We start from the raw sequence: 24,638 nt of genomic DNA, 5'->3' as shown, positions 1-24,638 counted from the left end.
CATCATTTTATTTATGTCTATGTCTTTAGGTTCACTACAAATTTCACCAACTGACCAACATTCAGGATTTTCCTTCACCCATGCAGGCCCCTCCCACCACTTGAAAGCAATAATGCCCAGAGCAGAACAGCCATGTAACAGTAAATTAGCAATACACTTCTAGGCATATTTTTCCATGCCTGACAGTTTGTTAACTGATGAATTTCTTTCCCTTGGGTTGTCACAAAAACTGATCAAAGTTCTTTTATCCACGTGTGGCAGGCTGTAATAGAAGCAGACCAAAGCATTATTTTAAGATTTGATAGGTCAAGCACTTTGGCACTAGAATTCACAGCCTAGCACCTATACTACAAGCCATCAACTCTAACCGGGACATACTCAGGAGTTTGAGAGTTGCTACTCTAGACTTTACTCTAATAACTTCACTTTGGAATTAATTGATTGGGCAAAAATGCACACGGCATATGCCCCTTTGTCAGCATTAACAGAAACATACAATTCAGAAAATTAATTAAATGTCATATAACAAGGCAAAGTTACATTTTTTACTTCATGTACATCTTTGTACCACATAGAAAATTTATACACAATACCTAGTAGTAATTCACAATCCCAAGTTAATTTTTGACAAACAGTAGCTTCGAAGGCAATGTTGTTGGAGTCAGCAAACCAAGGGGATCAAAAATTTTTTGTATGACAAAATTTATCTCTTGGTTGTTTTCATTTCACATGCCAGTAATTAGTAAAACATCTTAAACTGTCATTATATTTAAGTCCCAGATTATCCCTAACATGGAAGTTTCTCCAAAAAGCTTATCAACATCTTTACAAGCAACACTGCTTTCAAAGCCATGAAAATTAAAACAGTCTCAACACATGATAGATTCCGCCTGTTCTATAAAATGAACTTGCTAGTTAGTATTAAAAACACCAGTTACACAACTATCTACATAGAATGCATTTTTGAATAGTTTCATCATACCATGGAAAGCAGTTCTCTAAAAGATGCCTTATTCATACATTCAACAAATAAGGGCTAGAGCAAATTCCAAAGACAGCTCTACAATGTCTATAAATTTCTTACCCTTCATTACATGAGAAGAAAAATCTGTCTTTTGGTACAATAGATAACAACATTGACATTTTTTAGTATGACCTTTTCATAGATACCTTCATCATTGGTATTTATGTTTGTTGGTTGCACTTAGAAGCGGTATAACACCAGCGTGCCTGGGTCAAGGACCCCACACCTTCTTGAACATGCAGGTTGCTTTGAATGCTTATGTATTTTAACATTCTCCCATAAGAAAGAACATTTTATAGACTGCTCTACATTAATGACAATAAATCTGATGTACTCAAAAAAATTTAAAGAAATACCTGTGATATCAAAATGGCGTGATATTAAGCCCTAGAAAATACTGAAAGTGAAATAGAATTAGAAAGTACCCCCTAAAAAATACTGAAGAACTATACCATGATGGAGATAAACTATATTATATTACAGCAACTTTTATAGAATAAAACCTAATGGAGGCAAAGGAAAGAGAGGCTGGCTGACATATGACCAGGACTGTGGAGTCGGTAGGGAAAATGACCAACTCCGACTCCCTCGTATATATGTAAACATATACACACGGGTTACAGCTTATTTTTTTAATATAAAAGAAGTAATAGATACAGAAAAAAAAATTGATGGCATAGCAAATTATTTATATTAATTAGCATTTATTATGAAATGGAAAAACTGACATTAGTTATTTCTAAGAAACAGTATAGCTTTGGCAAGATCTTCTTTGTTGGAGGGCCATAGATCCGATTTGATAAACTTCAGAACTGAGAAGAGTCTTTCCACACTAACTTGAGTAGGAGGAAGAGCTATTACTGTTAGGGCTACTTCTTTTAACTTTTCAGGATAGATTTTTATAAGTTCTGAAAGAGGTGTCTTGCAAGCGCAATCATATTTCTCTAGTTCTTCAAAGGCCTTGTAGAAATCTTGTTTGTATTTTTTCTTTTTTATATCTAAAGTCTTTTGTTTTTTATTTTAATTTGCTTTGCCTTAGCCATTTCAATATCATCCAAAAATATTTCTCAAAATCTAATTCAGCGGTGGAAAAGGATGATAGAGTCTCAATTGCAATGTCTGCAGTTTCACTGTCCTGATTCGAATTCTCCAATTGTTCTGAGAATAACTGCATTCTTAATGAAAGTTCATAGACGACTTTCTTTGCCTTTTTAATTTATTCGTCAACCAAGAAAATTCGGTGTTTCGGATCTACATATATTGAACCCAGCAAGAACTCATTGTCTAGCAAACTAGTTTCTCTTTTCTTCATTGAAGAAATGATTTCTTCTGCAATAAACCCTCCATTTCAGAAAGAACAAACATCCCATTCCCTCCTCCTGTCAATTCTTCAGACTACAGCTTTTTTTGTGGCTATATACGGTATAGAAAGAAGTTTCCAATTCTGCAAGATCATTCAACAGTCTTTCTGTTAATGAAACATTAGGGTTATCTAAATCGCTTTATCATCAAATATGTACTTCCTTATTGCACTGCTTCATCAGTAATTGCTCCTTTTCCTGCTCGCTTCCTAAGAATGGCATCAATTTTAGGAGTTGTTGATGCTGTTGCTGTTTACCTAAATTTATCAGTGAGATTTGTAACTAAATGAATCATTTTAATCACTAATGGCAAATATCACATCCATGCTCCTCCCTTAGTTATTTATTAATATGCCAATAAAATAGAAAATAACTATTTATTAATGTATACAGTTCATAAATAAAAATAATAACTCAGCTTGTAATTAATTTTCTTCAATTAATTTTAATTTTATTTCAAATTCAAACTGTCCAACGAAAACTGGAGTCAGAGTCGACCTATTTTTAGTGACTCCAGCTCCGACTCCTTTTACCCCAAAATCTGCCCGACTCCGACTCCACAGCCCTGCATATGACGCACTTAGTAAAACCGTTTATTGTTGATATCCATGCAAGTTGTTTTCAAAAGGGGAAAAAAAAAATTACTGATTCTGGATGTACTGATTGGGAACATTTGACTCTCTCCTCAAATCTCACAAAGAGAGTAAGTCTCATTTGAATTTCCATGGTTGCATTAATAACAGGATCATCCCTTATTGGAATACTAGATATTGGTTTGAAAGAACAAGTTGAACGTGAAGTGAGTACTGGGTGAAGATTTTGAGAAGAATTTTTGCTACCATCAAGTTACTTGCTTCTTAATGATTAGCTTTAAGTGGATCCACCAAGGATATAACCAGTCGTCATAAAGGAAATTACTTAAGTTGTCTTGTGTATTTGGCTCAGTTTGATGATTTATTATCCAAACATGTACAGGGATATGCAAATAAAGGAAAGGGTTGGTAAGCTATCTATCTCACTAAATATGCAATGAATTCCTGGAACTGATGAAAATAAAACGTTTAGAAACTTTCATACAAGAAATACTTTTGCATTATTGTAGACTCCACCCCAGATATAAGTCATCAAGACCAGCTTATGTTTATTCTTAGTTATGTGAATGGCAATACAGTAATTGAGAGTTTCTTGGGATTTATTCAGTTGGAGAATATTTAACAGAAATAGTTATACAGAAATTGAATGAGTTAGGATTAGATATTGAAAATTGTCGAGGACAAATGTATGGCAATGCCGCAAGTATTTCGGGGTGCTACACAGGAAAGAATACAAGAATTGTCACCTAATGCTATTTATGAGCCATTTTTCAAATCATTTATTAAATCTTGTAGTTAACTTTGTATGTAAATCCAGCATGGAAATAACTGACTATTTTACAACCATTCAAAGTATTTAAACGTTCTTTTTGGCTTCCCATCAAAGATGAAACTTACTGCAAAGCTGTAAATGTTCTATAAAATGATTGGTTAAAACTAGATGGTCTGTTCTATTTGAAGCAGTAAACGCTTTGCATAAAAACTACAAAGAAATAATTTTTTTTCAACTAAGCAATAATACAGAAGAGAAACCTAGTTAGCAGTTAGAAATGAAGAAGGCTCTGTACAATAAAATGGACACCTTCGAAACAGCTCTATTAACACCGATTCGGACGAGCATTTTGGAACGAGTGAATGCAACCAGCAAAACTTTATAAACCGTGGACTTGAACGTATCATCTGGAGTAGAACTGGTGATGTCTCTGTTGACCTTTGTTGCAGAAATAAGAGAACACTTTAATGAAACTGAATTAGAAATGAAAGACTCCCTCCCCCGAAGGCGAGGAACTACGAACATATACTATAAAGATGAACTTAAAAGAGCAAAGAGAAGAAAAGTATTTTCAATGAAACAACTGAAAATGAAATCACTTTAGAAGTGAAAGAAAGATTTAGAATTGAAGTATTTAATGTAATATGCAACAATATTACTCAAGACCTGAAAAAAAAAGTATTAAATGTTTCAAAGAAGTAACATCAGCATTTCAATGTTTTTTTACCCTAGATAAGGAGGAAATCAAAATATCAATTAACATTTTGTGTGAGAAATATAAGAATGATATTGACAAAACCAAAGAATATTTACAAAACGAAATTATTCATTTTCACGTGCTGTGCAAAAATTTAAACAAAAACACGATTTATAAAAGATTTGTGGTTATCCAGACCGCAAATTTTTCATAAATTAGACGGCGAAAGCAACTTTTCTGAAATATTCTAACTCTATTTGCGAATATATTTAATGATACCCATTTCTAATGCATCCGGCGAACCTTCTTTTTCGGCCCTAAAAAGAATAAAAATATACCTAAGTCTCATTTGAGTCAAGAAAACCTTGATGCAATGTCACTATTATATATTGAATATAGCTCACTGGAGAAACTTAACAGTGATACTATCATACGTCAGTTTGCCAATATTAAGTCACAAAAAAGAATGTTATAATTTTTGTTATGTTGTAACTTAGAATGTTTTTATTTTTACCTGTTTTTAATGTTACATTTTAGAATGTTTTTATTTTTAATATTTTTTAATAAGAATATTTTTTTATTTTTATTTTTATATATATTTTTACAAAAAATTAAAACATTGAAAACTTTGTTTTATTTGTTAGTGTCCGCTTTGTTAGCTCCGCCAGTGTCAAGGGGGTCCATAGATGTCCTGCGCCCATCAGAAATACGCTTAATGCTTTTTACGTCAAAACTGTTAATTTCATCAAAACTTACTGCTACAAAAAATAATTTTTATTGAGAAATTAAGTAGTTATTAAAAGGAATGTTCCAAATAAAACTACCACCTAAGTATATTAGTTTAGAAATTTGCAAGCTTCATATTAAAATTTACTGATACAAATTTAAATTTTTATAAAACTGAACACAATTTTAAAATGTTTCTTTTTACCTTTATATAAACTTGTTACACTACTGGCTGCAGTTTGGAAAGGCACCCAAAGTGATACACCATTCTGCCGATCTAAAAAAAAAAGTAAAATATATACTGGTTTTCCAGAACAAAAAAGCATAAGCAAAAATCAGAGGAGAGACATTTCATCGTTTGAATACAAACTGGTAGAGGCATGACAAACATTACATGAATAAGTAGTAAAAAAAAAAAAAATTACTACTGATTATTTACGTACCTACTTGCCAATTTACAATGAATAATGCAGTGTTTCTCAATATTTATATACTTAACTAACATTCTCTTCAGCAATCAACTGTAACACAAACGTAGTTAAGTCCAAATAAATTCCCTTTTTAATTACATGAAAAGAATACAGTGGAACCTCAAGATACGAGCACCTCCATGAGGAACCATGAGAAATTTTAGATACATGGAAAGTACGAGCGAAACTTTTGTCTCTAAATACGAGCATTGACTCGAGTAACGAACAATGAGCCTGGCTGTTGGTATGCGTGAAGCATTTCCCAATCTGGCTCGACTCGGGGGAATCCCCTCGTCAGATCACTCAGTGTTCTTTGATCTACATGTTTGTGTACTAGCGAGTTAATTGCTTTTAAAATTTAAAGTGAAAATAATTATTTCACAATGACTCCCAAGAAGATTGTTGCCTCAGATACTGCTGCCCCCCCCCCAAAAAAGAAGGAAGTTTTGGCCATTGAAATTAAGAAAGAAATCATACATAAACTTAAGCGTGGGGTAAGAGTAATGATACTGGCGAAGACTTACAGGTGTTAGACATTGATAATCTACACTATTCTGAAGAAGGAAGAAATTAAGAAACTTAATGTGGCCAAAGGAGTTGCCGTTACTTCCAAACACCATCCAAAACTCCTAGATGTTGTGAAACTGTTGTTGGTGTGGATTAACGAGAAGTAGTTAAAAGGTCAGTGTCGGAAGCTATCACAAAGGTTATGTTATTTACCATTGTTACTTAGTGGAATAATTGATTCTTATGTTGATATTTTTGGGAGTTCAGAACAGATTAACTGAATTTCCATTAATTTCAAGTTTGTTTCTAGATAAGAGAAATTTGATATACAAGCTCAATGCTGGAACGAATTAAACTCATATCTCGAGGTTCCCCTGTATTCTATTTAAAACAATAAAGCTCTCACGGTTATGGTTACAGTTTAAAAAACTTCAAAATTTTGAAATGCCAACACACAATTATTTTGCTACACAAATTGATTAGCGCATTGAAAAAACCTAAATAACAAATATGACAAAAATTGCCGGAATTAAACATTGGCAAAGAACAGCATTATAAAGCACCATTGACAGTTTTGGGACCTCCGTGATTCCCCGGCCTCACTCCAATGGATTGATTGCTGGTTATGGGGTTATCTGAAGCCTAAAGGTTTACACATTAAATCCACGAGATTTGTCAGGATTGAAAGATGCCATAAAGCATGAAGTTATATAGATTTCTTCCGCAATGTTATATTCGTCATTATTGTCCAAAATCTCCCGCGAGCATAATGTGTTATTGTCCGCATAGGTGGGCACTTTATTAATTCCTACAAAAGTTTTTTTAGTCCCTCTCTTGTCTTATGTTGTCATTGGTCAGTTATAATGAATGCTGTTCTTTGCAAATGCTTTATGGCGGCAATTTTCATCATATGCGTTTCAATACCATTTATGGTTTTTCTACGTGCTGATCAATTTGTGCAGGAAAAGAGGTGAGTGTTACCATTCAAAAATTTCGAAATGTGACCGAATGTGTGTGTTCACACTTATGGTTCACTGCAACTGTAAGCGTGAGAGCTCTATTGTTTTAAATCATCATAATCTCGATCGTACATCTTCAAAGAATAATATCTGGAATTTCATTTTGACTGATTGAGCGAATAGACCATTAGGGGTTCATATATTGCGGCAATTATTTTTTTTATAACCACCCTGGAAGTAGGTTCGGTTTTGCCGATTGCAATAAAAAAGAGAGATGCACAAATAGATGTAACAGCAGTTCCATGCATAAAATTTCAACATTCTACAGCTAATTGTTTTTAAGTTATGTGAGATACATACATATATGCACATGTACGTACATACGAAAAAAATCTGATGTGTAAACCACATAACTTCCTTGTACAGAATATTAAATTATACACATTTTTTCTTGCATTTCATTTAAACTTATTGGATTGAATTAAATCTACTTCGCCGACAACGCATAAACCACAATAGAACAAATGCATTCTTTAAAATTCACTCTATTTGTTTACCATAGCGATACTCTAGCACTAGATTCACTTAACAGTATTATATTTCGTTCATATTATAACACAGAATGCACAAAATTTATATCATTTAAAGAATTATCTAATCGTTGCCACATGTTCTATTCAAGTACTATAATAAAGCCGGAACGATGTATAAAAGAAATTAAGCAAACAAAACAAAAAAGGAAAAGTTTTTCACAGACGATTGAGTATTTCTCATTCAATTAATTCAATTCTCACTTCACGACAAGGCAAAAATACATAAAAACTCAAAATATCTGTATTAAAAATTATGAAGTAAATCTTAAACACTTATTTCCTCGAAAAAATTCCAAAAAGGATTAAGCACGATTTAATTCGCAATAAATGAAGGCGTTATCTTTGTTGTTGCAAAGCTAAGTTTCTCTAGATTGGCAACAAATCCACTAGTCTGCTGTTTCAAATGTAAACAAGCAATGGCCGCCATCAAAAAAATTATTAGGCTTAGCGGCACTTAAACAACTTTAAAATTGTTGATAATTCTAAAAATATTGCATACAAATTTACTAAAGGCATAAAAACCTTAACCTGAAGATAAGAACAATATAATTCAATCATTTTTAAAGCAAAAAATGTACAATTTACAACATATAAGAGTAAAGAAACTGAGATCACTGAGCCGGGTAACAGAGTGGATATATATATAAATATATTTATATACGTTTGGTGCGGCCGATTACAACCAAAATACGAGGTGCACATCTACATGTTATAGCAGTCCTATATACAAAATTTCAACATTCTGAGGCTACTCGTTTTTGAGTTATGCGAGATACGTTCGTACAGAAGCCAAGAAAAATTCTCTTCAGAATTCATTTTAAAGCAGTTTATCTCTATTTTTGTTCTAAAAATATAAATAGACGGAAATAGTATGCAAAGACAGCTTTCAATTAGTGAAGTGTTAAAGGTGGAAGTGCTTTGTTGGTTATAGCTGTTTGGCACAAGCGTTATTTCTTTTTTGGGGAGCAGACAAATAGGAATCCAATATAGGTGAATTAGACCTCACATATTTCAGACTGCGCATTTTAAGATCCAGCCAGCGGCTCTTTCTTTTGGCCCGAGTCCTAATATTATTGACTGCGTATGGAAATTTTGCGGACACATAGCATCATTGTGAATAGTGGTAAAATAATTAAAAGTATAATGTAGCTAGGACTTCTTTGGGTTATTTGTAAAATATTTCAACCCCAAAATGGGTACCAAAAACGTAAAGTTGAGTGCTGTGCTTTATATGATAAATGGACCTGGAAATATTTTTGACAGTTGTAAAAGATAAACTAGTGCATCTCATCTGCAATGAAGCTGTAACAGTCTTCAAAGAATATAACATTTCTCGTCATTTCACATCTAATCATAATTCCAATTACGAAACAATGTTGAATATGGGAAAAAAAAATGCAGAAAGTCTTTCTAAAAAAATACCAGGCCGACAAAATTTTTTCAAGAAGGTAAACAGTTCCCAAGCAGCAGCTACACATGCAAGTTACATTCTAGCATACAATATTGCTACAAATAATAAAGCTCTCAGTGATGGGAAGTTTGTTAAACAATGCATGCACCAAGTTTGTGATCTTTTATGTCCAGACAAAAAAAAAAAAAAAAAATTCAAACTGTTAGCTTATCTCAAAAAATGAGACTTCTAGAATCGAAGACGTTGGTAAAAATTTGATTACGATCAAAGATTGACCAGTTTAAATTTTGCTCCATTTCTATAGATGAAAACTGCTCAATTAGTGTTATTTATAACAGGTGTTGATGAGAACTTTGTAAATACTGAGGAAGTGGCATGCATGCATTCTTTAAAAGAAACTAGAACAGGATGTGATAGTTTTCGTGATTTTTAGGAAGGGCTTTTAACTTTGAAAGTGCCTATAACAAATATAAGCAATATTACGACTGATGGAGCACCAAATATGACAGAAAGAAAAATCTGAATTTCTTGAAAGCTTTAATAAAATCTATCCCAGGAACAATGTTGTTTTTCTATATTGTGTTTTACATCAAGATCCTTTGTGTAAATCTGCATTGAGTATGAAACCCGTGCTTGATGCAGTCGTGAAGCTTGACCTCGCGGGCTTACTCATAGGCAAATTCGATATTTTCTTCGGTCTGTGCAATATGAATACTCTGATGTACTGTATTGCACGAAAGTAAGGTGGCTTAGTGCAGGATGTGTTTTCGAGCCAGTCTGGCAGCTGAAAGACGACATTGTGTCATTCTTCCATGAGAAACGGTGATCTGCGGAGTGTGAAATGTTAGAAGACAAAGAATGGCTTTCGGACTTTGCATTTTTCGCAGACCTTCTTTTGTCATATGAGCAACTTGAATTTCAAGATGCAAATGTAAAATCAATTTATTGATGATATCTGGGCCCATCTCAAAACTTTTAAACTAAAACTTAATCTGTTTGCTGGGCAGCTGGCTAAGAACGACTTGTCTCATTTCTCGAGGTTAAATTCAATACCCTCAGTAAATGAAGAGAAGCTTAACAATTATGAAGATGGCTTGAAAAAACTGCATTTGAGTTCAAATGCTGATTTCAAGATTTCAGTGCCATTCAAACAAAACTGGATATTTTTATCATGCCTTTCAATGTAAATTGTGAAGTACTGAGGTCAGATTTGCAGCTTGAATTAAATTGAGTTGCAATCTAAGGTACTTTTCCGTTTTGCCAGCGCAGGCTATAAAGTCTCTAGTAATGGTACAATTGATGCCAAACAAAATATCATTGCTGGTAACATTTCACTTTCAAAATAAGTCGCAGCCATTTCTTATCAGATTGATTGTTTTTTTCGATACTGGCATAAAATTACATAGAAGTTTTACCAGATAGTTCAATTTTATGCCCTAAGGCCATTCGCAGGAATTAAGTCAATAAGGATGCAATCACACTGCTCACCCGATGGCGAAAATATAGAAAATTGAAAGTCAAGGGTTAAATTCATCAAGTCTAATGAGAATGCACTAGCGAAGTAAAGTACTGCGGTTTTACATAAATTCTGAGTAAGCTATTCGTACGAATTGAAATAATTCTTGCATTTAAACTTATATTCCAAATTAAGATTTAACTTGAAATTAATGTAGATAATTACTGAGAGAATTAATTTTTGTAACATAGTTTAAGTGAGATGAGATCACTTGGGGTCAATTGATATGAACCGGCGAATCAGGATGTTGAACCATGAAAGCATAGTAAATTCTTAAATTAATGTGTTCTTACAAAATTTTAAATGATATTAAAATGTTTATGCCTTCAAAATAAAAAATTCTTAGAACTAACATTCTTTAACATTTTTTATTTGTGTATATTTTATGTTGTCGACAATAAAATCTGCTTAGCGAGATTTACGTCGGCAAAATGGAAAAGTACCCAATCTAATTATCCTCTCAAGCAGTTGTTTCTAAATATTCAAAGTTAGAGTTTTACAAACCATTATCGAAAGTAAGTTTCCCAAATTTAATATCCCACGCTCAGAAAATCAGTGCTAAAGTGTTTCCAATTACGAAAACCTTAGAAAGAATTATTGCAGAAGTCAACTGACAGATGATCATTTAGCCTCGTCCCCTAGAAACAGTACATTTCACTTCGAAACTCGATATATAAGGAGCTTTTAAAAATGAAATCGCAATTTTATTCATCTCAGTAACATATTTAAATGTTAATACTTGTAAATTGTTTTTACAATTTTAGGCCAAACTTTTTTTTCCTTCAATTTTTGGCCTGTGACCGAAAAAGTTTGCCCATCCCTGTCATTGTGATGACACTCCTTCTCAATCGATCAATGAATGGCGTAATCTGTAGTATGGTTCTAGATCCAGAAAATACCACTACCGATAGTGAAGAAAGTGACAGAGAAGTTACTGAAAACGCCGCCCAGACAGTATGGTGGTCAGGGAAGCTGACTGCGATGCCGAAGGGCCTAGGTTCGAACCCCGGAGAACGCATCGTAGGAAAAGGCGATGGTGGCCCACCTATTAGGTGCCTCCATAATAAAGAGACCACCACATCGGGCCTAGTATAGATTAATGGACTAGGTTACATTTGTAATTGTTCACAATCTGCCATTGGAAAAAAAAAAAAAAAAAAAGGTTACTGAAAATGAGAAAGTTCCGATTGAAAAGTTAGTTGGAATTCTCAAAACAGCAGTTACAGAACTTCAACAATGTAACTAAACAAGAGATTAAGTCTATTTACAGAATTAAGGAGAAAGTATTAGCACAAAAAACGAAGCAACTTAAACAACTTGCATTGAAAGAAATTTTTAATTAGGTAAACAAATAAATATTAAGCTTTTTTTGATAAATTTTGATACCCTTTAGATTATAAATTCTTCATTACTTCATAAATCATGATTTCATATTTTTAATTTTACAATTTCTACATGCCATCTTACTACATTTAAACTGATGATCCAATATGCAGACAAATCCCAAATCTGGAATCATCAAAGTCCTGACAAGTCTGGATTTTGGACTTTGTACTATACTATTATTATTACACAATCCTACTTCAATACAAAGTCCAAAATGCGGACATCCATTATCCGGAATGATCTAAAATCTGGACCTCAAAACCACCAATGATATTTTACTGGTAGGCTTTACACATGCCCATTTGATTCTACCCTCCACGCTTAATAAAACATTTGGAGAGTCCCGATTCTTAATTTCACTTTGACACTAAATAAAATACCTTGTTATTGAAGAAACAATCATTTTATCATAAATCTGTACCATCAGTAATTTGGCTCCATTGCTGCATATCTGCTTGTCACACATCTCAAACCAAAACATTCCACATAGATACATGGTTAATTTGAGGCAACTTGATGAATCATTATTTATTATACTCTCCTTTCATCACTGCATGTTTATCAAAACATGACAGCTTGAGTAATAACTCATTTAGCGATGCCTAAACAATTTTTTTTATGTTAGTAATTGAATAATAAAGGAGTATGGTAACCTTTTATGTTCACATTACGCTTGGCGATAATTACAGATTTAAGTTAAATGCACTAAAAAATGTTGATGAGGAAAAATTTACCAAAAATTTCTTTCCATGTGCTAAAAATAGATTTTGTTGATGATACTTCATCAACCTAAAGAATACATTTAGGGCTATTTGAATTAAGAATAATTTGCTATTCACATAAACCCAGAACCAGCACCAGGACTCCTATGGCCGTGCCAAGTTGCAGAATTTAAGACCCACAGAGACTGTATCAGGCGGTAAGATATTTATCTATATTACAGGTCAACCTAAGCTGAGAACACTGGATATACTAGAAAGTTAGAAAGTGTATGCATCTGCAGAAGAATATAGTTCTACCGTTTTGAGAAGTAATATTGTAAAAATTACACTGTGAAATATGAATACTGCTGAACAAGGAGAACATAAGGGGAAAAATGTGTAAAATGATAGATTACTTTGCGTCCAGCTTTTTAATTAAAAATTTGCTAAATCATGTCAATCATTCGATGACCAGCAGAAAGACAGCACCTTTTTTTTTTTTTGGCATTATTGGCGAAACTGCAAATTCCAGCAACCTCGAATTCACCCCACTCTCAATGAGAAGAGCAATTAAAGCATTCATTCATTCACTGACCGGGAGGAGAAAAAAAGCAATTGTCATGGCCTCTGCATTACCTTCAACATATGTGTTTAATTTCCAGCCTCATAAAGCTGGAAAACCATTGCGCAGAGCCGCTAAGATTATCATGATGAATGTTTTTGTCAAATTATGTGAGCATTTTTCTAATAATGTAACTGTAAAGGACTTCTTTTATATAATACACTGAGATACTCCAATGCAGAGCTTACAGTCATTACGTTACAGTTTATTTTTTTTATAATTTTTTAGTTCACATGAGCATTTGCGCTTTGTTATAACTAACAAAAGACATTTCTAATGTTATATGTTTAACTGATTGGTACAGACTAATAGGCATAAGATCATTTACGTCTTAATTTTTATGTTTGTTTTACAATTTTAAAGTTTTTAATATTTTTCTAATATCTTGAAATTTTTAATGGTAAACTCTTTAGTCATTAGACTGTAATACGAAGATCTGTTTCCAGTATTTTTATTTACCGTAATTTACGGAAGAAAGGCCGCATCAGCGCAAACGGCGCACTCGAGAAAAATTAAAATTACACAGAAACGCCGCATAGATTAAATTACGCGTGACATCGTCGCGGGCCATATAGATGCAAAATCTCAACCTATGTCTAATATATGACATATCAGTTAAGAAAAATACATGAAATGAAATCATAACTCAAAATAAATTAAAGGTAAGAAATGTTGAAAATATATTTACGTTCATGAATATACTTATATTTACCCCACTAAAGAAGTCCATATTTATAATACTCACAGTATATTATAAAAAATGTTGCAACAACGAAATATTAAATTTGGATGACAAAAGGAAATTTTAAATTTAACTTACAAAAGGAATTACAGCAAACTATACATCATATGAAGCCATCAAAATCTGATTCTTCACTATCTGAATTAAAAAGATTTAGTAAATCCTAAAGTTTTTAGTATTTAGTATCTGAATTAAAGATTTAGAAAATTAAAATAAATAAATTAGTAGATTTAGTAAGTCTTCCAGATCATCACACTCATCCTCTTAGTTTACAGTCTCTTTATCAAAGGATATAATTTCAGCTTCTTTAAATCCTGCTATTATTGATGATGTTTTTACCGATTTCCATGCACTTTCTACCTATTTTGTAACTTCTTCATGAGATGCTCTATGCATTTTATCGCTTTTGGTATACATACGCAATCCTTTACTCATCCAACACTCCCACCGCTTTCGGACTTCAGTGTTATGTCGCGAATGTCAATTATTAATATGTGTTTCAAGTCATTATTATTCTAATATTTTTATTTGTATTAATGTGTATTTTAATCTGGAAAAAAGTATTCTTAAGCTCTTAAGGTTTTATTTAACTCATTATTCTTGAGTAGAAATTGTAACATAGGCGAGAGACGGTTGCAAGGAAACACATCTGGTTTATTGGTTATAGCCTTTTTTCTACTAACAATGGAGGCAGTAGGGTCTTTTTAGCTAATGCGTGTGAAACGGAAAGCGCTTTCCTGTCGCTTTGTAAGGTTGCTGTTTTCTTACTTCAAGACAGTGGGGGTTTGGGTAATTAGATTCTCGTGGAGCTTATTTTCCGCTTGTTAGTTGGGGGGGTCTACTTTTTCTCACGTTATGTGTACAGATGTTTTTCGGATTGCATTGTCAGATTTTCTGGGGTTTGATTCGTCATGGGTGTGTCATTTTCTCAATTTAGATAACATAAAATTCCGGGATTGGTAAGGTTTAATTTTATGATTTTTTTGAAAGCCTATGAACTCACAGAGGCGGAGAAACCGAGATTTCCTGGGTGCTTGCACCAGGCTAGAGATCATTCTGATTCAGATTTTTGAGCAAAAAGGAAAAGGAGAAGCAGAAAGTTTTGGGGGGCGAGCGACTTGTACAAGCTGGCTGTGGTGATGGCTGTAGCGGAGTCTGATTTGAGTGAATTTTGAGCAGCCGCGATGTGAAAGAGAAAGAAAGATCGTGGGGCGCTTTGCTCTGCTGCGGGCTTCCTGTGCAAGAGGGACTGGGTACCGTTTTCTTTTCTGCTGGATATTTAAAAGTTTTGTGCGAGATGCAAGGAACATTTTCCTGCGTGATGTATGGAGAACTGTGTGCGAGCTGCAAAGAGCATTTTTACTGAGAGCTGATTGAGATGTATAGAGAAAAATCTACCAAGAAAATTTAGCACAGGTTTTCTCTCTTCACCTGAATCGCCGGTTAATCTCCAAGAGCCTTTTTCCGAAACATTCAGCATAAATGTTGCCTCGACGCTTCGATGATGCACGTGATTGTGCTAAAAAACTGGTGTATATTCAGCTACCTGTTATTGAATTGAAAAAAAGATCCTTTTGAATTGGACTATTGGTTCCCACCTAATGGACAGATAAAAGATCCTTCTAAATTGGACTATTGGTTTCCACCTAATGGACAGTAAAGAAAAATGGGCTTGGCTCATTTTCATGTGGATTGGACACTAAAGATCCGGCTAATCAGGAAAAACTGTTTTCCATCTGTGAATGAAATTTTTTTTAAGTATATATTCTCTCTCTCTCTCTTTCTTAGTTTTCCCGAATGCAGAACAGTTAATAGTGATTTATCTACCAGTATATTGTTATTACTTATATAAATTAAATATTACAGTTAGAATAATTGAGAAGTTATCTATAATTTCAAGTGAATGCCAGTTTTGGAAGGATTAAAATTTGTTTCACCTACTGAATTTTGTGAGCTAGAAAAACGTTACTTTCTAATTAATAAGAACCTGTTATTTGGAGGATTAAATTTTGTTACACCTAATTAATTTGAAAAAAACAATGTTAATCTTAATTAATGTAAGCTGTAATTTGGTGTAGTATTACGTGTTATTTTGACTTAGAAAATATGTGGTGGGATACTGATCAGTTATCCATTATTTAATTATATAAAATAGTCAAGAATTTAATAAATGTGTGTTTAAAATTTAATTGCATTTGTGTATTTATGTTGTGTATATTTTACTGTGGTCTGTCATGTCCCTCCATTTGTTTGAGCCGGGAGGCTTTTAAGAAACCTGGAATTTAATTGAATTTGGAGTTATTGATTTTTCCCTTTACATAGGTTACTCACAACGCAAACCTAAAAGTTAAATTGTACTACCACTATACAATTGATTGATAGATATGATATATGATTGATTGATAGATTTACTATACGAATATTTATAAGAATGTCGAAATGATATATGAATATTATGAATTAGATTTTGAATGTTTTGAATTATTTGATTTTAGGCTTTTTTTTTTTTTTTTTTTTTTTTTTTTGTTTTGTTAATTTTGTCCAGCACCATGAATCAAAGTTTAAAGTTAAAAATTATTACAAACATAAATATTTAGATATAACATTGGTGCCGTGACCAGGATGACTGGCAGACCACTAGAATAATTTTTGTGTATATTATTTGAGTATTATTTTATATTTGATTCTATTTTGTTTTTATGTATATGAATATTACATTTTGATATAAATGATGAAATTTTTGTGCTCACCTAGATGTCTGATCCCTGTATCCTTTAGTTTAAAGTTTTTGGTGAGAATTGCATTTGTGTTAATGTGTTGACTTTGCTAATTGCATTTTGAATAATTGCTTTGTAGATTTCTAATTTTAATTAATTGATTTAATGTCAGAGCAGTATTTTTGTGTTCGAGAAATAGTAATTTTTTTTTTTAACTTCTTGAAGTGTGTTAATAGATTTTATGGAATTTGTGCCTAATAGAATTGAGTTAAAAGTTTGATTTTTGAATTTATTTTGGAAAAATCTGAAATGTTTATTTCTTTGATAAAGATAATTTTGGTTAGATTTGTAAAGTTGCATGGGACCAGTGATAGTTTATTTAGGGATTGATTGATTTTTTTGTGGAAGTTAGTTTTCAGCCGGAGTGAAGTTTCTTGTTTAGCTTTCTGAGTTTGAGTAATTAATTTTCTACCTTAGTTGTGAGTTTTGTGAACATTTATTGCTGTCTGAGAGATGTGTGAAAACAGTAGAATAATGAGTTAAATAAAACCTTAAGAGCTTAAGAATACTTTTTTCCAGATTAAAATACACATGAATACAAATAAAAATATTAGAATAATAATGACTTGAAACAAATATTAATAATTGAAATTCGCGACATAACATCAGCTTTGAAGGATTTATTAAATCTAATGGTTGTAAGATTTTTCTCAAACCACCAGGAATTATTCTAGACAATTTTTGACATCTGGTTTTCACTGACTCAAGTAAATGAGCACGCATGGAATCCATTATCAATAACTCTTTTAGTTGGAAAAATGATCCCTTACGACACTGCCAAACTTTTTGTAGCCACTCATGCATGATTGTTTCGCACATCCAGCCGTTCTCGTTTGCACAAATAATTACATCATTAGAAAAATCTTTCAGAATAGTTTTGCGTTTAAAAATGATCATTGGCTTTAGCTTATCACCGTTTACGGCACAAGCTAACACACATGTAAATGATCACATATCATATCCCGTCGTAAGCACAGATACAGTTTTTGCACCAGTTTCATTAACAGTTCTGTTTGCAGGAGAGTCGAAAGCTAACGGCTTTTCATCCATATTTATTATTTGTGACTGAAGGAGGTCTTTTTTTTTTTTTTTTTTTTTTTTTTGTCAATAATATGTGTCACATATTTTAGAAAAGATGACTTTTTATCCTGCCAGTCCATTGGTAATTGTTGCCTGACTGTTGTTCTAATAAGACCAGAAATATTTTCTTTTCATAAATCTGCTACACCAGCAAGGCCCTCCTTTGAAATCATTTATGTTCATTTGTTTTGCTATAAATTTTGTTTGTAAGCAAATTTTTACAGTCAAAATTACCATTCCCTTTCCTCATTGCTCCTTTATCCAGTTTGCGAGGTCGTCTTCTATATTCGGCCACCTTAGAGTACCGCTTCTTTCGGCTCATTTCTGTTGTGGCATATTTTTAAGTTCTTTTTCAGTTCTACAACGTTGAACTCGTTCACCTCAAACTCTTGAGCTGCTGCTCTATTTCCAATTTGTTCAGCAAGTGAAATTACATTAAGCTTAAAATCAGCAGTATTGCTTCTGTGCCGTTTAGGTGCCATTTTTAAAAATTTTCCGCTCCCTTCTTACTTAAAAACTATCCAACACACTTGTACCCAAACTGATGGGATCTGTATTTGGCAGAATGCCCAGAAAAATAGATTCATGCTGAAGAGGAAATACGTCAGAGTTTGTTATTGCGAGGCAGGTGGAGTTGTGTCCGCCTTTGAAAAAAATTACAGAAAAGGCAGGGGTGGGGAGAGGATGGGTCCTGGAAGATTCATCGAATGGCAGAGGAGAGAGACTATTCAAAATGATGAGAATGCTGATTTGAAAGGGGGAAGAATGTTATTGTTCTGAAATCCTGTTTAGGGTGAATAAGGCATGTAGTCCATTCAAGGGAAGAATGTAAACAAAATAATGTTCGCAAAACACAACTGAGTGGTCTTTTGTGTGGGAACAACTGAGTGGTCCATGTACAATGACAAGGCCATCCAAACTATGTACAATGACAAAGTTATTCAAACTATGTACAATGACAAAGTTATTCAAACTATGCACAATGACCATCAAAGGAAATATTTTATTTTTAGTGCACCTGAATGCTGCATGGGTAGAAATGCCGCACCCGCTGAAAATTTAAGTTTTAAACACGTAAATGCCGCGCAGTTTCTTGCAAAAATTACAGTATTTTATTTTTTATTTTAAACAGTAATAAAAAAGATAGGATAAGACGTACTGTAGGAGAGATTGTCTGGGCATTACTGGAAGAGTATGTGTCTTAGGAGACAATACCGGATATAATTTTTAGTGATGTCTGTTACAAAATATAATCAGAGCTTTTAAATAATCGGAAATTCAAATTAACATCTTTAGAAAATAAAAATCCTAATTTTTTTCTGGTTCACGTTTAAAAATTAAAAGAAAATAACTCCTACCAGATTTTCTAAATTTATATATTTTACTTTTAACTAAGCGACCACTCTTGGGGAAAAAAATTTAACTCAAACTACAAGGAATACATTCTTAGCTCTTCCGTTTCAAGTTTTAAGTAATGATTCTTTAAATGTCATCAAATTTGTATGCGTCATATTTAAATTACAGTGAAAAATTTCATATAAATTAAGACAATAACATGCCCTACATTTTACACTACAATGAACTAACAATTTCAACTGCAGCTTTATCGCATAAAAAGATTATTTAAAAATACGCTGGAAATGTGTAGCGAATTGAAGGAATTAAATTTCCGCGGGTGGTTTGGTGTGCATGGATAACTTGAAGAACAGGGTGAAAAGCCGTGAAAAGGTCGTTCTAGCCTTGTATGTGTTCTCAGGTTAGCTTGTCGTGAAGTGTGGCGTCGTCCCTCAAAGCTTAAGTATATGCAAGAATTTATTTACTCAGAACACTGATAAGCCTTAAGTGTGTGCAAGAAACAGACATAAGTATAATAAATAACTAATACAATTCAGCCGCTAATTTTAAAGGTTTTCGGTTCGCAAAAAATAGGTGAAATTTTCCAATTAACAGATTTTGTAAAGAAATTTGGAGAAATGGTAATAAATAAAGATGATATAAAAAAAGTTTTTCATTGTTATGACAATGCTTCTAAATCATCAATCAATTAATGAATGGCAAAATCTGTAGTATGGTTCTAGATCCAAAAAATACCGCTAACGATAGTGAAGAAAGTGACAAAGAAGTTACTGAAAACTAGAAAATTTCGATTGACAAGTTAGTCAGAATTCTCGAAACAGCAGTTACAGGGCTTCAACAATGTAACTGAGGAAGAGATTATGTCTGCCTACAGAATTAAAGAGAAAGTATTAGCTCAAAAAAAAGAAGCAACTTACATTGAAAGAAATGTTTAATAAGGTAAACAAATAAATATTAAGCCTTTTTTTTTTTTTTTTTTTTTTTTTTGCAAATTTTGATACCCTTTAGATCATAATTACTTTATTATTTCATAAATCACAATTTCATATTTTTAATTTTATAATTTATACATGCCATCTTACCAGATTTTAACTGATGATCTAATATCCGGAATCGGCGAACTCCGGACAAGTCTATTTCGGACATTGTACTCTATTATAATTTTTGTATCATGCAGTTGATGGCATCAAGATATAGTTAATAATTAATGATGTCCATGAAAGGGAAAATATAAGTGTGTGTTGTGTTGTAACTATCTCACTTGAATGAGAGTGACATCGAAACAAGCCCACGAAATTCATCATGACAAGGACAGCAAGACACTCGGCAAGAATCTTGAGCACCATACAGGTGACAGTATGACTTTGTTTAGTTCCGTCCCCATACCTCGGGGGATGTATCCGAGTGTCTCCCTCCCCTACCATAAAATTCTCGAGAGGAATTTAATCTTGAAGCTTATTTAGAGACACAGATATTTTACACTTACAAACATCCATGCCTTGGACGTTATAACTTACAAACATCCATGCCTTGGACATTATAACTTACAAACATCCATGCCTTGGACATTATAACTTACAAACATCCATGCCTTGGACATTATAACTTACAAACATCCATGCCTTGGACATTATAACTTACAAACATCCATGCCTTGGACATTATACACTTACAAACATCCGGGATTCGAACTCAGGCCATTCAGTATCACAGTAGGCTTCCCTAATCATTTGAAATAATTATCTCCCATCAATGGCGGTTTAACATTTTGCATGGATGCAATACTCCCGATGTTAGGAGCATCAGAAATTTCGGCTGATCTTTGGAATATGGTAACAGGTAGTTTGGCGACATTTTGGAGGCGATGAAGGTTACTACCTAGGACTTTGGGAATAATGCGAGAAGTACTCAGTTCCGATTACACATTATTTTTTGTGAGGAAAATTAGAGATCATGAGATATGTCATGTGACATTAATGGACGAATCACTGTTCTTTAATCGGAAAAGGAGGTATATTTGTAAAAATATCTGCTGTACTTTATAGCAGTAGTTTTATTTTATGTTCTGTGAAACAGTGTTGTTTAATATTTGGATTCCATAGCCATATATAAAGTAAATCTGAAATTTTTATTACGTTTATGTGTAATTGAAAAGAATTGCTTAATTGCAGATAAGTATGAATGTCCAATATGTGGGAATGAAATGAGATTGTGTGAAAGGAAGAATATTACAGATAGTTTGAATGGCGGTGTAAGAAACCTGGTGAAAATGGACATTTTGTGATCCGCCATGCACTCAAGATTCTGTAGAAGATTAGGTAAGTTAGTATTTTTAATTATTTGAGGATATTAATTTTATGCATTGTTCTAAATGTAAGGAGTAAATAAATTAATATGGTATTATTGGAAAATTGTTATTAGCAATGATTTAGTTTAAAGTAATTAGGATTGTAAGCTAATTTTTATTAATTTAATGTATGTGCTTATTTATATTTTAAGTAGTGTTTTCTAATTTAATTATATTTTAATTTAATGATCATGATTTTGAGAGTTATATGTTTGTAGTATTTTGGAATACTTTTGAGTAGAAGTAAATGTGCATGGAAAGAATTTAAGTATTTGACACTAAGTATTTGTAATCATTTTTAATGTTTTATTATAAATTTGTTGGTGACGTTTATAATAGATAATTTGGAGTTAAAAGATTTTGGATATTTTATTTATTTTATACATGCAAACATCCATCTTTGGAAAGGGTATATACTTTTCGCGATCAGGTAATTTCACATATGTCCTTTTTACGGAATTTAAAGATTTACAAAATTTTCATGCATTTTCGTGAAATTTTTCTAATTTATGAGAAAAAAGCAGTGTAGATGGATAACGTCAAGAGTGTGCGTGCGCAATGCCATTTTTGTGCAATTCTGGGATGTTTTTTTAAGTAAAAATAAGTCGACGTGTACATGGTTTAATTATATTTTACTTAAATGATAGTTAATTTGTGAATTATATGTTTGTAGCAATTTGGTATATGTTTGAGTGGAAGTAAACGTGCATGGAAATAATTTAAATATTTGACACTAAGTATTTGTAACCATTTTTAATGTTTTGTTATGAATTCGTTGGTGACGTTTATAATAGATAATTTAGAGGTAAAAGTTTTTGGATATTTTATTTATATTATATGTGGAAATGTTCATCCTTAGATAGGGTATATACTTTTTCGCGATCAGGTAATTTCATACATGTGCTTTTTACCGAGTTTAAAGATTCACAAAATTTTTGTAATTTATGAGAAAATAGCAGTGTAGATGGATAAAGTCAAGAGTGTGCGCAATTCCATTTTTGTGCAATTTTGGGATTTTTTTTAAGTAAAAATAAGTCGACGTGTACATGGTTACTGTGTATGCGCGATTTTGAAAAACACGGCATGGAGTTTGCAATTCTGCACTTTTTCCCAATTTTGCAGTTAATATTTGTCATGATTAAGCAGTTTTGTTCCGTAAAATTTCTAGCATAAGTGGCGGCAAAAAAAAAAAAAAAAAAAAATAGGGGGTTGGTGTAGCAGAGTTGGTCGCCAAAAAATTGCCAAGTTACCATAATTTAAAGATCAACCAAAATTTCTATGAAAAAATTTAAGAAACCTGGTAGCATAATTGACCTGCCAAATTACAGGCCCACTGTGAGAGACGAGAGTCATCAGATGGGAGGTGCATCAGACAAAGACCGAATCTGTCATACTAATTCATGATATTGGTTACTTTGAAGGTCAGGATAACATATGTTATATTAAGTATTATGCAGCAGCCATTAAACAAAAAATGGCGAAAACTAGAATTTCGATTCAACCTGCAAGTTATAAAGGGAACTGAAACTCACTCAAGCTTACAAAAGTAATATTGTTCATAAAAAAACTATTCTTACAGATACCATTAAGAAAAATGTCTAATTATATCTCATGCAAAAAATTACTGTCGTCAGGAAACGACTTACTCCGGCAGCAATTTTTCATCACATTCTGCACTAGCTTAATTAACAACTTTTATATACCTCTCGATGATTACCTGATATTGGCTTTTATGACATTCTAGCACATTATAACCTCACATATTTAATTATTATACCTCGGGACAAAATATATATGCAAACAGTGAAGTTGCAATCTGCTGTTACTGAAACGTAACATTTAAAAGAGACTATTTTTTCACAGATAAATTCTGAAAAACTGATTGTTTACATTAAATAACACAAAACACTAAAATTGAATTACATTATTATAAATTATTAACACACACACAGCATCATTCCTTCTGAATAACATTATGATGAACTGTAATTAATTTTCTACACCAAACTAATAAAAAATTTCATCGATACTTTCTGATGAACTGGCAAAATTCACTGCCATGCAATAATAGCCTAATCAACAGATGAACAACATTAGTCAATTGATCAAAGGGCCTAGCCAAATGATTTAATAAAGACTTTACATTAATGAATCATAAATCTCAAACGTAATCTGATAAAAATTAAATACATAAAAGAAAACGCAGCAGCCACATATACTGCTAGAGTGTCAATTTGAACGCCTGCCTCGCATCGGACCACATATACTGTTAAAAACAAAGCTAATTAATGAATATTCTATTTGGCCAACACATAGTTGTACAAATAAGGGGTAACACATTAGCTTTATTATGCTTCCCAATTTTCCTCTCACGACCAAAATTATGAAATTTTGTTACGTAGTTAATCAGTGAAAACGCAGTTTGTTTGTCTGAAACAAATTATAACACATGGGTAAACAATCAAAATTTATGAACTAAAGATATATAATACATAAACATCTCCACCTAAACTGTGATAAAAGGTCGGAACGTGGCGCTAACCCTTTTGAACAATTATATAAACAAAATTTCAAACTTGTTCGGCAACTTTTGTAAACAGAATATTTATCTTCTGTTTTTACTCTCTTACCTTTATATAACTGTGTAATGCATGTGGCTGCATTTTGGAATAAAAAAAATAATTTCTGTACAGCTCTGTCCTTAGCATTTTGTAATTCAACTTCAATTTCTGGGGTCTTTTCTATTTCATCAACGCACTGCTGTTCCCAGTTTGATAAACTGATCCAAGGTTCTAATGTTTCTTGATCGTCGTTCATTTTTTAAACTTTATTAACAATTTTGCACTTTTCCTAAACATTCGCTTAATACACCCGAGCGGAAGTCAAACACACAACGAAGAAATAGCCCTTCCCATTTTTTCGCTACTAATCCTGCTGTAAGGTAAGCATGTTCCTACTGCGCAGTGTCGATAATAAGCCAATCACGTGAAAGGAAATT

The 24,638-nt window shown here is 32.7% G+C and overlaps 1 protein-coding gene across 1 annotated transcript in view; it reads right to left on the bottom strand.

Annotated features, from left to right (window-relative positions):
• LOC146998812 (HUWE1-associated protein modifying stress responses-like) overlaps positions 1–24,607 on the bottom strand; it is a 48,167-nt gene extending 23,560 nt beyond the window's left edge. The window contains exons 1-2 of the mRNA XM_085811682.1: positions 24,271–24,607; positions 5,379–5,450 (exon numbers count right to left, since the gene is read on the bottom strand). Of these exons, the coding sequence (XP_085667808.1) occupies positions 5,379–5,450; positions 24,271–24,457 (259 nt within the window). The 5' untranslated portion in view covers positions 24,458–24,607. The remainder of the gene's footprint in view (positions 1–5,378; positions 5,451–24,270) is intronic.
• Between the last annotated feature and the right edge of the window lie 31 nt (positions 24,608–24,638).

This window comes from Stegodyphus dumicola, chromosome 2 (genome assembly GCF_044657685.1).
Source record: "Stegodyphus dumicola isolate Sdum_Otavi_A_Nest chromosome 2, ASM4465768v1".
Taxonomy (NCBI): Eukaryota; Metazoa; Arthropoda; class Arachnida; order Araneae; family Eresidae; genus Stegodyphus; species Stegodyphus dumicola.
The sequence above is the reverse complement of the archived record's forward strand: the minus strand, read 5'-3'. Positions and strand labels throughout refer to the sequence as shown.